Genomic DNA, 16,559 nt, shown 5'->3' with positions numbered 1-16,559 from the left:
GTTCGGTAAATCAAACAAAATTGATTCAATATGATTGGATAAAGAAATATGAAAGCAATGCATTTATCATTTGTGATTAAAAGAAAAAAGAAGAACCAGAAAGGGGGGGGGAAGGAATGTGCAAGGTCAATGAAATCATCAGAGATGGGAATGGCTATATCGGTTACATTGCTGATGGGATGTTCATTTGGCAAAGCATCTAATCTACGAAGCATAATTCTCATCAAGCTTAAGTTACTGTCATTACTGTTTGGTCAAAAGTACCAGAAATTGGTGATGAAAAATGAAACAGCTGCTTGCATGATTTCCCTTTTCAAATATCTAAATGGGAATTTTTATTTATGTCGCTTTTGCCGATAAATGAGAAAGGGAGTTGCTTATTATTGAAGCAATATAAACAGATAGCCATTTTTATTTATTTTTGCCCCGAAAAGTAAGCAAATTAAGCAGTGAAGAATATTTCAAATTGTTTCTTATATTTATATAACAATGTATCCAGTGTTTGTATGAAGTTTTAATTTTCTACCGACAGAGAGTTATTCAGATGATGACGGATGCAAAAGCTCAAAATTACTTAAAAATATAAAATTTTGTGGTAGAAATTATGTAAAAAGTAGAAAGGATGAATGATTGTAACATTTAGGTCATAATTTAATTTTATCCTCTTTGCAACTTTATAGAAGATTTATATTTATTTTTTGGTACATAACAAACTCAGAGAACATGAACTTACTCTAACATTCACTTCGTCTGAATGGGAGAAGTTATGTGGTGAGCAGATAATTGACAGGTTGGTGCTTGAAGCTTTGGTAGCTTACAAATAAAAACAGGGTACTGCTTTAGCCTTGCTAGTCCAGGCACGTAGCCAAGGGGGGGGGGGAAAGGGGGCGACCATCCCCCCACCCTTGAGCATATTTGTTGTAATTTTTTTATGATATATAGCTAGTACCTTCAAATGCTTAGATGCAACTTACAAGGCCTGGGAAGTGCCATTTCCAGCGATCTGGGAGGCATTTTCAGCCAAAATTTTCTTGTACGCTTTGCGCCAACTCATGGTGGCGCTACCCTTAGATAGTTTGCCTACAAGCTTAGCCCCTCCTTTGGCAAATTCCTCGCTACGCACCTGTGCTAGTCTTAACTCAAAATCAACCTGCATTTTTTAAGGTTTGCATTTTTCATAGGATACATTACTCCGCCTCAGTGCTGGATTTAATATCCAATAGCTAGGTAGGACAAGTGCCTCGGGGTGGGCCACAAAGGTCAAAAGGGTCCCCTAGGTATAGAGGCCACTATGGATACTTCCATTCAAGAAATGCCATAGATACAACTTTCTCTTTCTGGTTATGCCTGAACAATGTATGGGGGGGGGATAGGGATGAGGGAATCATATGCTGTCTTTAGGAAGCCAGAGGGTCGGAATCTCACCATAACTCTGCTCTCTGTGGAAGTTTTCACTCCTTGCATTTGAGTACACAAATACCTGGATTATTCCTATACACATTCTGACAGGACGTGAGCAAAAAAGAAGATTCTGAATAACAAAGTTTCTTGTACTTAACGATAGCTTGCCACGGTGGTTGTTTGTATGTAGAACATAATTCACTTTGCTTGATAATGTAAAATCCAGTACTAGGGGAAACCGATGTCCATAATGAGATTCGTATTTATGGTAGCAAAAAGAGACTGCTCTATTTATTAATAGAATTGAAAAACTGGACTGTATGGAGAGAAAGGTGAAGTAGTATGCAATTATATAGTGAGCAATAGTTTACAGTTTTCAAAGTCGGATCATTTTCAAGGCATGATACTCAAATGGTTTCAGAAAGTAGGTTTATTTTCAGATTGTGCCTGCTGAACTTATAGAGGGAGAGAGAAGGGGCGGGAGGGGGGGAGAATATGTTGTGTATGGGGCCCAGAGGGTGTTGATTTAGCAATTCTTTGCCCTCTGTTGACAATTTGATAGCGAAGGGTGTGTACAACCCACTGCACCCCCTGGATCTGTGCTTGCCATGAACTTATAAACAGGAATTGTTGGATTTCAATTAATTTTCAAAGAATGTTTCCAAACAAGTATAGTTACTCCCACCAGATTCTTCATTCAGAGTTTGAGAAAAATCAACAGCAGCAAAATGTATTTTACAAATGTTGTGCTTTAAGTAGGACATGGTCAGTGCTTTTTTTTAAAAAAAAACAACAACAACTTTTGAATTCTTCACAAGGGGTGTTGCATGAACTTTGGGCATAAAAGATACCTGCATTATTTCGTTTACCTCATTAACTATGCACAAAAAACAATCACATTTCCCCTGGTTGTTGTTTTTCTGTATCACAAGAAATGAAGAAGCTATGTTTCGTGTCACTTTTATGACACCAAATTTTGCCAATATTTTTGTTAATTTGTTGCATACCATTTTTTTTATATATTTATACTGTAAATTCCCATCTAGAATCTTGTTTACACTTTTGTCACATTTCGGTTACTAAACATCTGGTTGTTCCTTTAATACTCTTGAAAACTGGTTGTTCATGTGTTTTACTAATACTTTAGATGTATAGAACAGCAGTTTATCATCAAGAAATATTAAGCTTGCTTTTCCTCAAATTTAATACAAAAGTTATTTTTTCTTTTTCTTTTTCCTTTTTGGGAGGCAATTTTGTTTATAACTCACATAATGTCTGGATCATGTGGAAGGTTAATACTTTACATATATGTCAAACTGAATAATCATGTTGTAAATTTCATGTTGTACTTAATAATTTCCAAAAAGAAATTTGAATCTTTCCAACCATGTTAACTTGTAACCATTCTTTTTAATCAGAATGTTACTAACATTTCCTGAAAGAAATTGGTAAGTATAATAAAAAAATGCCTGTTATAACATACATGTCGTCGGTGGGCCTTGTAGATTTTTTTACACCTCTGTCACAAGCATATTTTTTAAATTTTTTTTAAGGTTTTTTCGGTATTGCACATTTTATGGTCAAAAGCATCATTCCTCCACTATTCCTTACCCAACAATTACATCAAACTGTGAATACATTCCATACACTATATCCCAACATAAGGTATACCTACTGATGTCTAAACTTAATTTTTTTGCCTTAGGGTGATCCCTAAACCACCCCCTCCCCTACATGAGATTTGCATGCAATACCCCTCATTTCTAAATCTTGGATCTGGCCCTGCATATTAGGTTCATGCCTCTATCTAAATCAGTTTGGAGGGGGGGGGGGGTTAGAATCCCCATACCACCAACCATTTAATCCCTGTGCATGTCAAATGGATTGAAAGGTATGCAGTTCATTTTATCCAGAGTGGAGTCCTGAATCCCCTCCCCTCCCCTGCCCCCCTCCAATACCCCACTAGGTTATTGTGTTGTTCATGTACTTGTTATATCCTTCATTGCCATATTATATTTTCTTTTGGTGGAGGGGATGAGTAGGGGGTCTCTGGTGAGCTATCATCCATACTGCATGCGATCCTTTCATCTGCCATTGTCATCTTCATGGTTCCCGGCAAGTTTCTGAAAGAGAAAAATCTAAACACATTGGGGGAGAGGGGGGGGAGTTGTCTCTGTAAAGTTTCTTACTACTTTGGACGGTTCTTAACTAAATATTTCTATATCCAACAACGGGCTTAGTCACAAAGTGAAAAAAAGAACAGTCCAGGAGGGGGGAGAAAGAGTGATGAAAGGCTGTGGTGGGAGGGGGAGGTTCTATAGCCAGCTTGTCAAATTTGGAGGGGCAGAGGGTTTGTTTGGAGGGGCTAAATGTTTGTTTGAGGGGGTATAAAAAAATATGGGTGGGTTAGGGGGTATAATCGAAATTTGGCGGGCGGTCATTGACCCAGAATCCCCCGTGGCTACAGGCCAGGGGGGGTCAATTCTAAACAATCAGTTGCATTTACATAAAATTAGAGTATCAAACAGACGAAATAAAGCTGCCACTGAGATGTGTTAATGTCGTTTGCCACAATCTGGTAGGACACTACTCAAACGATAAAGGTACCAAATTGTGTTAAGTTACTTACCAAATAACTTATGTTAGATCACTCGGTATAGTAACAATAGTGATGGTGAAATTAGGGTTAAACTGTTTTTGTTTGTTGACGAAAATGCAATAAAGAGAAGATTTGAAAATACATAAAGTTGATAACCTTGGAATGGACCGCTGGCAGCAATAGTTCACGATCACGTGTATGCTCAGGGCACCAGTTTATACCTAGGCTACTTACCATGCTTGTCTGTCATGACACATCATCGCATCCCGGTGGAAGCTGGAATATATATATATATATATATATATATAAATAACGACGGATTGCCATCTTTTCTTTCCACGGCAAACCGGCAGGGGAAAAACGGCTAGTGTTAGAACAATTTTTTGGAAGGACACCCAAGCAATTAATGAGTATATGGATTTGGGGGGGGGGGGGGGTAGGGGTAACTAACCCACTAGCTCCTTGCTGCGATCATGGTAGACTATATATAGTTGTATTGCAACTGCGGTAGCTTGTATACATTTCCTCATACATTTTATTTCCGGGACAAGCGGTGGGGAAGGTGTGCGGTTAGAGATGAAGATGTTGTGTTCGGGTACCAAACAATCTCAAAATAGAGCCATGAATACCTCTCCGGGGGAAAATTTATCTTTCTTTCCCGTGTCTAGCAATGCACCTTCAAACTGGATTACAATTAAATTAAAATGAAATTCCCCCCCCCCCCCCAAATGTAAGGAACGCATCTTTACACTCATTTACCGAAGAGTTTTACTTTATTTTACTCTTTTTATTGTGTGTGTATCTTTTGGACAAACGTAGTCGATTTCCCCCTCTTCTCCACAAATTAATTCAGATGACCAATCGGAGCTGTTGGAAGTTCAAGCAGAACACCATCGAAGTCCTACTACTGACAGCAACTAGAGGGCAGCACCAGACTCAACGAGCAGCTGATATACCGAAGCACATACATAAACGACGATACTTGGAACTACGGGACTCTACACTGCCGATAAAAGACCGGTACATGGTGCGAATAAACCACTGAGCTATAACTGTGACGTCATCCTCCACCATTGGTACATATTGATACAGTTTTTGGTTCCGAGTCGCTGGAAGCAAAGGAACCTATAGTAGTCAGGTCGACGTGTATGGTAGGCCCTGTGGGACCAATACACCATACTACGTACGCGTATTAAATCGAATATATATAGGCCAAGTATATCATCAGCCAATCAAAAGGCTGATTTATAATTCGAATACATATGCGTATAAATTCGAATATATACGCGTAACTTAAATCAGCTGATTGAATACCGAAACTGGCTGAAAGATGGTTTTTAGCCATTTTCTGCTTGTCAACATGTAGGAAAAAGGCATGAACCACAAGATCTATAGAGAATGAGACGAATTTAATAATAGTGCAGATATTAGTGTTTAGGGTCGAGAACAAAGGTCAATTGAGGTCAAATTGTGCGTCCGTTCAAGTTCAAACTATGCTGTGTGAACAAATGGCATACTTTGTAGCAATATTAGGATGCCAAGAGTAACTTCATGAACTTAGATGAGATCTGCAACTCCCTGGGTTGCCGTCTTGTTCAGATTTTGCGCCATTCAGTTGTTTGCGATACCGTATATATACTTACAGCATTTGTTATTTTTGCACACATATAGGTAATACCACTGTACTACATACAAAATTCATCGCATACGTCATTGCTCATGCCAGAGGTTCACAGTCTCGATGTAAGGGAACTTCATGAGTTGGTCCAGTTGTCGTCCCGGCGACAACCCGAGTATAATCGGACATGTGGTTCGTTTAAGGCCTAAGCCATTAGTCAATCTAGGTATGGTAATCCTTTGAATCTCTCTATCCATTTGTACCGCCCCTCACCGAATCAAATTCTTTCCTGTTCTGTATGGTAGAAAAATACATTAATAACAGCTAACATATGCCCTTCGAATGATAATAACAAGCCGAATTACTACGCTATTACAGATGTCTTGATTCAACAGCGTATAAATTTGACAAACACAGATACTATAGTTTTGGTTACAAACCTAATAAGATGTTGTTTTACATAGGTAACTAACCACGTTCTTGCAAGATGTTTTCACTTTTTATATAACTTGTTTATTCAAATTACTTTATTATTTTTATTATGATATGTACTGTGCATGCAGGATCCACTTAATGTGTACGTTATTATATTATAATTTACTTTATTTTATATACTTGCAACCGTTTTGTGCAGCCTATTGTTTGCCTCTTCAGTGAAGTAGTATATACCCTTACCCATTCATGGTCGTTCTAAGGTTAAGATATCAAATAATCGTGCGGGGCTTAACATAAAATTTGGTCATACTGGTATGGTGATGTTGGTACATAATAAGCACATTTTCATAACGTCTCCAACTGTATGCCATTAGTATTCATCGAATTGCAAGAAATGGCTTTAAACACAAGATAAGAACCACATGTTCCATGGTTTTCATTATTAGCATATTATCTTTGTCACACTAAATTCAGACAATCAACCGAGTTGTTTTCGTGTGTGTGTGCTGAACGTGTGCATATCATGAATGTTAATCAGTGAACATTAAATTCTTAATGAGATATCTCTAGAATAGCATGTCTAATAAGCTTTATACATGCATGTACTTGGATGATACAATGTAAGTATATAGATACATGCTTGTGAGCAGTGGCGGCGCCAGGAATTTTTAGTTGGGGAGGCTAAGGGGGGGCTGAGCCAATTTTTTGGGTGGCTTACAAGATTGAGTGATCGCCGTCTTGGGGGAGGGGTATGAGGGGAGGGGGTGCCCCCCTCCCCTTTTGAAATTTTTCCCAATCCTGGAAAGGCCTACATGCAAAATGGTGGCATTTAGCGAGGCTTTTGTCACCTGAAAATTTCTCCAAAAATATGCATTTTTTTGTGAGTAACTTTAGTCAAATTAGAATGGAAGATACCAATTCACAGTTTTCGTATCACTAAAATAATTGAGAAACAACTCATCAACAACTGGCGGATAAAGCTGGATTCTTAATTGTTTTTATCAGTCACCAAAACAAGGCTTCCTGCACCACAACTGAGTTACTGACTATTATCATGTGAAAAATTCATCAAAATTTCAGCACTGCGTTATGGCTGACAAAATTTGGGTATGCTATATTGTTTCAATGAGGTTTTTTTTTTTGCCTATTTCAGTTGGGGGGGGGGCTAATGGGGGGCTGACTACTTCAGTGGGGGGGCTAAAGCCCCCCAAGCCCCCCCCCCTTGGCGCCGCCACTGCTTGTGAGATCATCAACTTTGACCTCCTTAAATTCAAGACTGTATCGGTTTTTGTCAACATAATAACTGATTCCTGGTACCTTCTTTGATATGTTGCCGCATTAGATGATCCTCTTCATTTGCGTGTGCACAAGTTCATGAAAATGTACATATATACCTTACACACTATTAATATGTTTGGGCATCGGAACCACTAAACGTTTTCGTTTTCTGTCTTTCTTTTACATAAACACCTTTAAATATATTTTTACTACTAATATCTTTTCATACTAAGTTGTTACCTTATGGTCTTTTATATTTGTAATGAAATATGTTGTATCGAAGTGAACAGTGTCCAATATTGGATTCCGGCGGTTATACAAAAAAAAAAGATCACGATACATATTGATACAGCAATATATGTAAAACCAAAAATATAAAACTTTCGTCAAATTCTTTGTATTATTCCACAATTCTGGAATAGCACATACGTGATTGTTTTGCATTTATTTGACGTTAATTTAAGTATAGGCTAAAGACACATGATAACAGTAACGGAATGAGAACGGAATCTCAAATAATTAAAAACATACGGAGTATTTATAGTGATTTTATTGAGGTAAGGGATCATCTCGACAAAGAACAATCTCAATCAGTATGGACTCAACGGGTGAAACAGAAGAAGATTTCGTTACTTTTTTAACAGTTTTTGTCTGGTTCCACTGAATTCGAGAGACATGACGTCGTGCCCGGGGACAGTTACTACACAGGGTTTACCTATGCAGAAGTTCATGGTGCATTTATGATCGTATGAGAATACATTATCGTTTTTCTCATATATACCTGGGCCCCCTAATGGTCCCCGGAGCTGTAGACCCACCTGACCTCACCCCACCCCCGTCCTTGTCGTCGGCCTTTCTGTTTCTATTATTATTTATTGCTATTATCATATCATAATTTATAGGTGGATATCGAATTCGGATAATCCAGGACACGAACTATATATATCCTGAACAAACCATGTGTGACTATATAATGTTTACTCAATGACAATAACGTCAATTTTGGTATAAAATGATATTACAAAAAATTCACTGATAATGAACTTCCAATCCCGTCCCGGCCAACTTTTCTTTAATCGCTTGGTTCAGTTGTTCGCTCTGTTCATCTGTAAACTGGGCTTTCCAACTTCCAGACACTCCTGACAAAACAAAAAAATAGATCATTTTGTTTGATAGTAATAATATAGTTGTGGCTTATAATTATTACCATGCAAACGCCTATATCTTTGATGGTTATTATATATTGATTTCATATAAAGTGAGGCATGTTTTTTTAATCAAAAACACGGCTGACCAGTGTTTGGTTGGCCAAAGGCCAGGTAACCGTAACCTACAAAAAATTAACATAATGCACACTGACCATCAACTTCGGGTAATAACCAGTGGGATGTTATTCACGTAATTCAAGCCTAGTAACAGATACATGTATTTGTAAACAGACCAGCTACGCACCCCCCCCCCCCCCTTCTCCGTCCTCTTCACACATCTCACATTAGCTACGCTATAGACCACAGATACAATACCAAGCGTATGTTGCAGAAAAATTGTCGAACATAACAGCACTTTTTATGCTACCTTTTTGGATGAAAGGTACTAAGCCAAATGCTCTAGTAAACATCTTCCCGCGTTCTCCATAATCCTCTTCAATTTTTGAATATGTTTTCTTCATTTCCTCAACACTGGAATATTTGACAATCCTCTCAAATCCCTCGTCAGTAATTTTCAAATCCAGAAACTTTTCCAAGCGTCTAATAACTGAACGAATATCCTGGGTGAAAAAAGGGGGAAATGAACCAATTAAGTTTCCATAGTTGAAATGACACTATCAATAAACACATTAACTGTAAACAATAAGCAATAACAACAATAAAAATGTTATATTTGTAAACGGAAGCTTATTGATCCCACAACTTATTGTACCGGGGAGGGGAATATAAATATATATATATATATATATATATATATATATATATATATACACTGGCGGATCCAAGGGGGGGCCAAGGGGGGCCATGGCCCCCCCCCCCAAAGGTGAGCCAGGACGGCGATTTGTGGCATGAACCAGCATTTGCCTTCTCAAGAGTTGGGAGCTATGTAAATGTATGAGCATGAGGATTTACAGTTTAACACCATTTTGCAGTTACAGACTGGTTGTAAGAAATTTATAACCTATGAGAAATAAAATTTCTTGAGAAAGATGATCCCAACTTTGTTTTATAAACATTTTAGAAAATTACACCTGGGAAACATTTTTTTAGAAGTAAATTAAAATCACCATTGTACACTTTTGTCGCACCAAATTGCATCTGACGGAATTCAGCAATAGAAAATTTTCCAAAGGGGAGGGGGACACCCCCTCCACTTAGACCCCTCCCCCATATCACTCTTATGCCACTTTGGCCCCTCCCAAACAAAGGCCCTGGATCCGCCAGTGTATATATATATATATATATATATATTATTTCTTTTCTATTTTATTATTATACTTGCCTTTTTCATTTCTTCAAATGTGATGAAACACACGTGATCATCATTACGATGTTTCCAGAATCCAAGCGAATGATCAAACCAATTCCCGAATTGTGCTGAAAGACAATAAGATCGCAAAGACAAAGCTTGATATAAATCATAGAGAAATAAGCCGTTCGATGAATATATTCCTGTGTAGTTTCGTTTTGTTTTAGGTATTTGAATGAAAGTGTTCAGGAAATGTCACATATTAATTATTATTACTAACAGTGGCGTAACCAGACTTTTTCATCTCGTGGGGGGGGGGGTCTGAGGGGGACAAAAGAGACCAGTTCGGTCATTTTAGGTACTTTTGGAATATGCCCCATTCCTAAACCATTGTTACCGTACTGTTATGAATGTTTCTTTACTCAAATTGAACAGTTCCATTCGCTAAATTGTCGAAGGGATAGTCTAACTAAAACTATATGAACTTGATGTATTGTAGAGAAAGTCAAGCGCAAAGCCAGGATATCATCTTATGGGGGAGGGTGGATTCAATTCAGTGGCGTAGGAAGATACTTTTGAGTGGGGGGGCTGAAGACTGATGGCCGGCCTGGGGGAGGGGTGTAAGGGGAGGGGGTGTCCCCCTCCCCTTTGGAATTTTTTGCATTTCCAGGTAGCCTCAGCTGCAATTTGGTGCAATATAGCACACTTCAACACCCACTCCATTTTGTAAACTTAATTTTGTATTTTCACCAGGCCTTAGATGCAATTTGGTGCTCCAAATGAGATTTTTTTTCTCATTTGGAAATGAAAAAGGGGTTTTCTGACTTGCGAAGCGGGGGGGGGGGGCGGAATGATACTTCCGCCCCTCCACGTTTTTCACTGGGGGGCTGGCGCCCCCCCAGCCCCCCCGGTTCCTACGCCCTTGATTCAATTTATTGATCTGTCAATATGAACGCTTTGCGATATCTGCGTGGGTACCATGGGCAAGCCATAGGGTCTAGGGGCGAAGCCCTGGAAGCTTTATGATATGGTGGACTTTAGAGGCTTCAGAGCTTTCAAATCCACTCGACCGAGAGTTTAGCCATGTGAAATCATATTAATGTGTTCAAAATACTGCATATGATTAGCCCAATATTGATTCGTTGAGTAGAAATTATTCAAATAGGTAATAACTCACTCAAAATAGAGGCTAATTTTAGGGTAGCCTAGTCAGAATCCGTGGCACTGTGGCAGCAGCCAGTAATAGCAAATGATATAGTTAACTTTAGACGCAATTGGCTGGTATTAATTTGCGGAGAATTCCTGTCAATTACGGATAAACGTCAACCGCGAACTGGTTGAACTGAGCCTTTTTGTAAGTTTCGTCCAATATTTTTTTTTTTTAGCCCACCAATGTCATTTGGGAGAGTAAAGTGGGGGCATGACATTCAAATGGAGGATCCCGCCCATGCTAATTGTTAATAATTCAGTTTAGGATTATTTCATGCATCGATGTTAAATGTTGTATTAAACTGTTTCATTTTGTGTGGTTGTGTATATACGGACAAATTTTGAGTACAGGTCATATGTTGTTTTCGGAGATGGGGGGGGGGGGTGTGAACTGATTCTCTTTAAAAAAAAATTGCCTGCAAGTAAACGGTATTAATCATATCATAATTCGCTCAGTACGATATGGATGAGAAAAAAAGTCACTTATTGTTACCTTTTTCCGACATGAAGTTTTGGAATACTGCGTCCCATGGGATCGGTTCTTTGAGCATCGGGTTGCCATTGATGAAGCGATACAGTGAGGAACATGCGTCCTTGGGATTTCTGGTCACGTAAACTACCTGCATGGAATGTAACATGAAGAACTGATGTTATAGTTTAAATAGATATATGTACTATAAGGGGGGGGGGGGGGGCTCGCTAACTACAATCCTTTATAATGTCTCAGTCCTCCCAGCCCGCATGAAAAACATTGGGAAGAAACACTAGAGCAAGAACAAAGTGCAAGAATCAACACTAGAACAAAAACAGGAACAAGAACAAGAACAACACTTGCTTAACATTCTCGTCGTCGAGTATATTTCTTTCCTGGACACTTATTTTACTTACTTGGAACAATCTAACTTATCCTCAGCCCGGATCTACAACCTGATAACGACTTCCCCGAGATGCGACACACCGTACGAGGAGGAGGACCCCATCGAACGCCGGCCAACCCACAGAGGTACCTCTAAGCTGGATATGATTTCAATATTATTTGTTTTTTTAGTACCGGTATATTCAGTTCTACAATCGTATTGTATCTGTTGTTTAAAGCCCTCCCCATTTAAGTTGAAAGTAAAGAAGATTTAATACTTTGTTCTAAACTTTATTATCTAACACCGTTACAGTACACGAACAAGCTTAACAAGAACAGCAACAAGAATAGAGAGGCCTCTTAGGAATTTAAATAACGGCTTGCGCATTGTTTCAATTTTATAATAGAGTCGCTTTTTATGACGGAACCAAGAATTGTGTCGCTTTGACATTATCCGATTTACACTGGGAGCTCAAATTTGAACTGTTTTATCATTGTCTATATTTGATTCTTTCCTTTTGGATTTCCATACCTTGCATTTCTTGGTCCAAACTTGCGGAGGAAGAAGCTGGCTTGGCAAATGGCTAATGTAAAACCTAGGGGATGGTCGTTTGTCGAGGATGTCCATGACAGAACTATTGAAATCCGGAGGAATGGCAAAAGAAAGATCACTGAAATGAGCTGGATCCGGGTCTCTCTTGACCTTGTCCACGTGACCATCATGTTCCATGAGCGACATTATCTCCATCATCCAATGAGTACCTATATATGGAATACTGTATTACAATATATATTCATATGGAGTCGAACCACCTGTTCAATAAACCCAAGTAGCAGATTAATAATAATATTTAACAAATGGATATCAGTGCTAAAAATAACCGTTGTTTGGCGTTGTTCTACACAGTGATAGGGATGTGAAAGGGGGATGGGGAGGTAGCTAGACCGGGCATACAGGGTGCCATTACCCTACCCCCCTCATCCATACAAACTACCGTACCCATAGCTGTGCCATGCACCTTCACGTGTACAAACAGTTCACGAATAACAAGACATGGATATTTTTGCCCCCTCCTTTAATTATTGGTGTCCGGGCTCCTTAAATTGAGTCGTGTCCCTCGGCAACTCACAAATCCTGGCCACGGGCCTACGTGCTTGTTTTTGATTAAATATATCTTTGGTTTATGATATTACACACATGGTAGGTGATGATGTGAGAACTGTGGTGGGTGCACACGGGATGAATGGAAGCTTATAACAATATAAGTTGTTTCTTACCGCATTTCGGATAAGTTGCAAGCAGCACATCATCCTCCCGTACCTCAAATGTCTTCAACTGATCGAGTATGTGAGTTTTAACTAATGGAGGAAACCAGACACCCTCATACTCGATTGCAAGCTCGATAAAAGCATCAGCACGTCCTACAAAATCAGGCAAATTGGCCATACTCTATGATAAAGCGAAAAAAAACAAACAAGTTAACCAATGTTTTATTTTTAATTTATGAAACATATCCAGCATGAGTTCATGTAATACTGGTGGCACGAACCTTCTCTTCCTTACTCATGGCTAGTCTCGCATAGTTACGAAGACACGAACGCAGTGGAGTCGCCAGACATTGGAAACGTCGAGAAACAATTGTGAGCAACTTGGAGGGGGGGGGGGGGGGTGGGCAGGGGCAACAGAACGCGGGTTATGCAAAATGGCGTTGAAGGTCGTAGTGGTGGGGTCAAGGGGCTGAATCCCCATGAAGAATGCTGTTTCAGCTTCAAATTTGCAGAATTTTGGAGGTAGACACATATGCAAATAGGCCTATATAGTTTCAGTAGAAGTCGTCCTATGTTTCTTTTGGACATGGCAAATTTCATTTGGAGAGGGGCGAGGACCAAACATTTGGAACACATCACACGCCCCTCCCCTCACCCCCATGCCCCACCCCCTTGGCAACGCCACCGCGTGAACGACGACGGTTAGAAAAAAGAACGAATAATAAACACAAAAACAAATAAAACAACCTACTTTAGGAGAAGTTGGAAAGAACGAATCAACACAGTTATTCACGCTAAATCTCCAACGCAGAATAGACAAATCATTCCATGTCTCTGTTTTCGTAGCTGATATCAGCAGTTCTAGCGCCACCATATCCGAACCTATGCGTGGATGCCAACCTTCTCGGTTTAGTTCATGGCAGTATGCATTAACCACGCACCGTAGCGGGTAGCCTACCGTTGATAAAATAAGACCGTACAACCAGTAGTATATAACTACTATTCCCTCATATATAACATTGGCCTATACTAAGGGTGGATCCAATATGTTCAAAAGGAGGTGCATGGTGAGGCAATAGGGGGAGTTGAAGGAAGCCGACAACAATGGGGATCCTCCCTTCCCTTCCCCACCCCCCACCCCCTTCAGAAAAAGGGAAAACTTTCTGACGAGAATTGGTGAAATCTGAGGCATATCTCGATTATAAATTAGGTCTGCAAAGGCTTGGGTCTACACGCAAGGTTGTGCTGATACTATTTTTATTTTTGTTCAGGGGTGGGGGTGGAGGTGTATAAATCACCGTACTCCCCTAGATCCGCACATGTATACACAAAGAGATAACACAAAAATAAATAAACAAACAAACAATTTTGCCAGAGTTGCCTAATCGAGAGCTTTCAATCTTTGACAACTGTATACATAACTGTAGGCCTATATATATATATATATATATATATATATATATATATATATATATATATATATATATATATATATATATATATATATATATATATATATATATATATAAATATATATATATATATATATATATATATATATATATATATATATATATATATATATATATATATATATATATATATATATATATATATATGCACTGAGGCTTTATGCATTGGGGTATACATGGTTATATTACCATGTACGGTACTGTTTACACACATGGGTAGATAAGTCAATACACTGCAAACAAAAACGGCGGTGTACGCATAGTTCTAACATTTCACTTCACTGCAACTTTGAGTCGAGTCATTTCAAGGAGTTCAGTTTTGCTGACTCATGCCTTGTCGTGTCAGTATATTTAACGCCTACATTATAGTTACTTAATTGATTTATAGAGCAGAAGAATCACAAAAGACTACTCGAATCTTTGTATTATGAAGTTATTCGAGGCGTGTAAACAGCTGCAAGGTCCGTCCGACATATTACACACTGACCATTCAATAAGCAAATATAGTGCTTTCTCCTGCTTACTGTTGACACGGTCGTCTGCTTAGAAACGCTTACCGTTGAAACGGCCGTCTGCTTAGAAAAATTATAAACTACTGCTTTATTTCCAAATTCCAATCCTGATCACTGTATCGTACATCGTATGTACTGTGGATCTGCAACGCAAACCTGTTCAATAGCACGAACAGCAGTTACTGTGAAGAGTTGGTCTCAGAAGGCTGATTTCTACACAACACCCGATCAAACAACAGATCTACGTAATAATCTAGAACACTAACCTATGATAATGCTCTGATATGGCTATCAAGGTGTTGGGCGGACAATACACGTCGACAGAGAAGTTCAAGGTTAAAGTAATATATTAGTTAATAGTTGTACTTCAAGGCCGAGCTTTGCATAGCTATTGGTTATATAAAGTTTTGTTTCATTGTCTCGCAATGAATTCGTGAAAGTGGACAGGTAGCGCGGATTCACAAGGTGCGGGGTGAACGCCCTTTTCTCAACACCACACAAAATTAGTAGCACGCATAGGCTGCATTAAAGACCGAATGTATAGCCTAAAAGTAGCCTAAAAGTAGACCTCAGAATGCCCGGCCATCTCACGTCTACATTGTTGAATAGAAATTTCGGGGAAGACCCCCAGGACCCCCCTACAGTACATGGGAGTCATTTGAAACGAACTCAGGGCCACTCTACTCGTTTTAAAAAGCCTCCATTGGCGCTCCTGGGCAGTCCAGCTATTTGTTGCCAGTGTATGGTGTGTGTTCGGAAACATGTTTTTACACTCTTGGACGAAAAAGTTGGAGGCGAGGGATTATCCCCCCCCCCCCGCTCCCCCTCTCAAAGATGTATACGTGGTTGCATCCCTGCTCGTTGACTGAAGAAAACCGCTTTCCAGCTATACGAGGGTCATCGTGAGCTAATCAGGGTTGACACCACCGCTCTACCACGTTTTCACAAAAACATAATATGCCTCTTCCATTCAATACGGTATTGACACGGAATAGACAAATATACGGAGGGACAATATATGTTTGGTTATACTTAAGATTTAGCCTTTACGTGGACAGCACCAAGTTGCTGTACATAGTTATATTGTTTCGCTTCATATCTGGTTCAATAGTTCAAACATACAATACGTTGTAGATTGATCAGAAGATGACAAAATTAGAGGACCGTAGCCAAGAAATCTAGAAGGGCACACTTTAGAGGGGGGGGGGGGGGGGGCACAGTAGTATACTCAGGTCCTTTTAGCTTGTGAAGTTGTTGCACATATGATGGTACAGCAGATGGCTCTGGGAACCGGTAGTCTACAAGGGGGGAGGGGTGGCAAGTTCCTATGTTTCGGCATTGCTGGGGGCTTATATATATAAGTCCCGAATTCTTCCCACTTATACAAACATTGTACCTTCTAAGCGAGCAAGTATATACAGGTGCGAATAGAGGAAGCGCCTAACATAACACA

The 16,559-nt window shown here is 39.3% G+C and overlaps 2 protein-coding genes across 5 annotated transcripts in view; one reads left to right on the top strand and one right to left on the bottom strand.

Moving 5' to 3' along the window:
* Nucleotides 1-7,145, top strand: part of LOC139980041 (nucleotide sugar transporter SLC35D1-like) — a 31,958-nt gene extending 24,813 nt beyond the window's left edge. Inside the window, exons 12-13 of one of the 2 annotated variants that reach the window (XM_071991411.1) lie at nt 2,820-2,849; nt 4,854-7,145. In XM_071991411.1, the coding sequence (XP_071847512.1) occupies nt 2,820-2,830 (11 nt within the window). In that variant the 3' untranslated portion in view covers nt 2,831-2,849; nt 4,854-7,145. The remainder of the gene's footprint in view (nt 1-2,819; nt 2,850-4,853) is intronic. The other variant, XM_071991401.1, reaches the window with a different exon arrangement.
* Nucleotides 7,146-7,695: 550 nt separating this feature from the next.
* Nucleotides 7,696-16,190, bottom strand: LOC139980024 (sulfotransferase 1C4-like). 3 transcript variants are annotated; one of them, XM_071991383.1, is made up of 7 exons: nt 14,784-16,190; nt 13,132-13,303; nt 12,386-12,615; nt 11,491-11,617; nt 9,822-9,916; nt 8,907-9,099; nt 7,696-8,470 (listed from the first exon to the last, which is right to left on the bottom strand). In XM_071991383.1, exons 1-7 carry the CDS (start codon nt 14,784-14,786, stop codon nt 8,361-8,363), a joined length of 930 nt encoding a protein of 309 aa, XP_071847484.1. In that variant the 5' UTR covers nt 14,787-16,190; the 3' UTR covers nt 7,696-8,360. The 3 variants fall into 3 exon arrangements, with proteins under 3 accessions (XP_071847484.1, XP_071847494.1, XP_071847475.1); XM_071991393.1 differs by having other exon boundaries at nt 15,152-16,189; XM_071991374.1 differs by lacking the exon at nt 14,784-16,190 and adding an exon at nt 13,874-14,502.
* Between the last annotated feature and the right edge of the window lie 369 nt (nt 16,191-16,559).

Source organism: Apostichopus japonicus, chromosome 2 (assembly GCF_037975245.1).
Source record: "Apostichopus japonicus isolate 1M-3 chromosome 2, ASM3797524v1, whole genome shotgun sequence".
Lineage (NCBI taxonomy): Eukaryota > Metazoa > Echinodermata > Holothuroidea > Aspidochirotida > Stichopodidae > Apostichopus > Apostichopus japonicus.
Note: the sequence above shows the minus strand (reverse complement) of the source record. Positions and strands in the feature narration are given on the sequence as shown.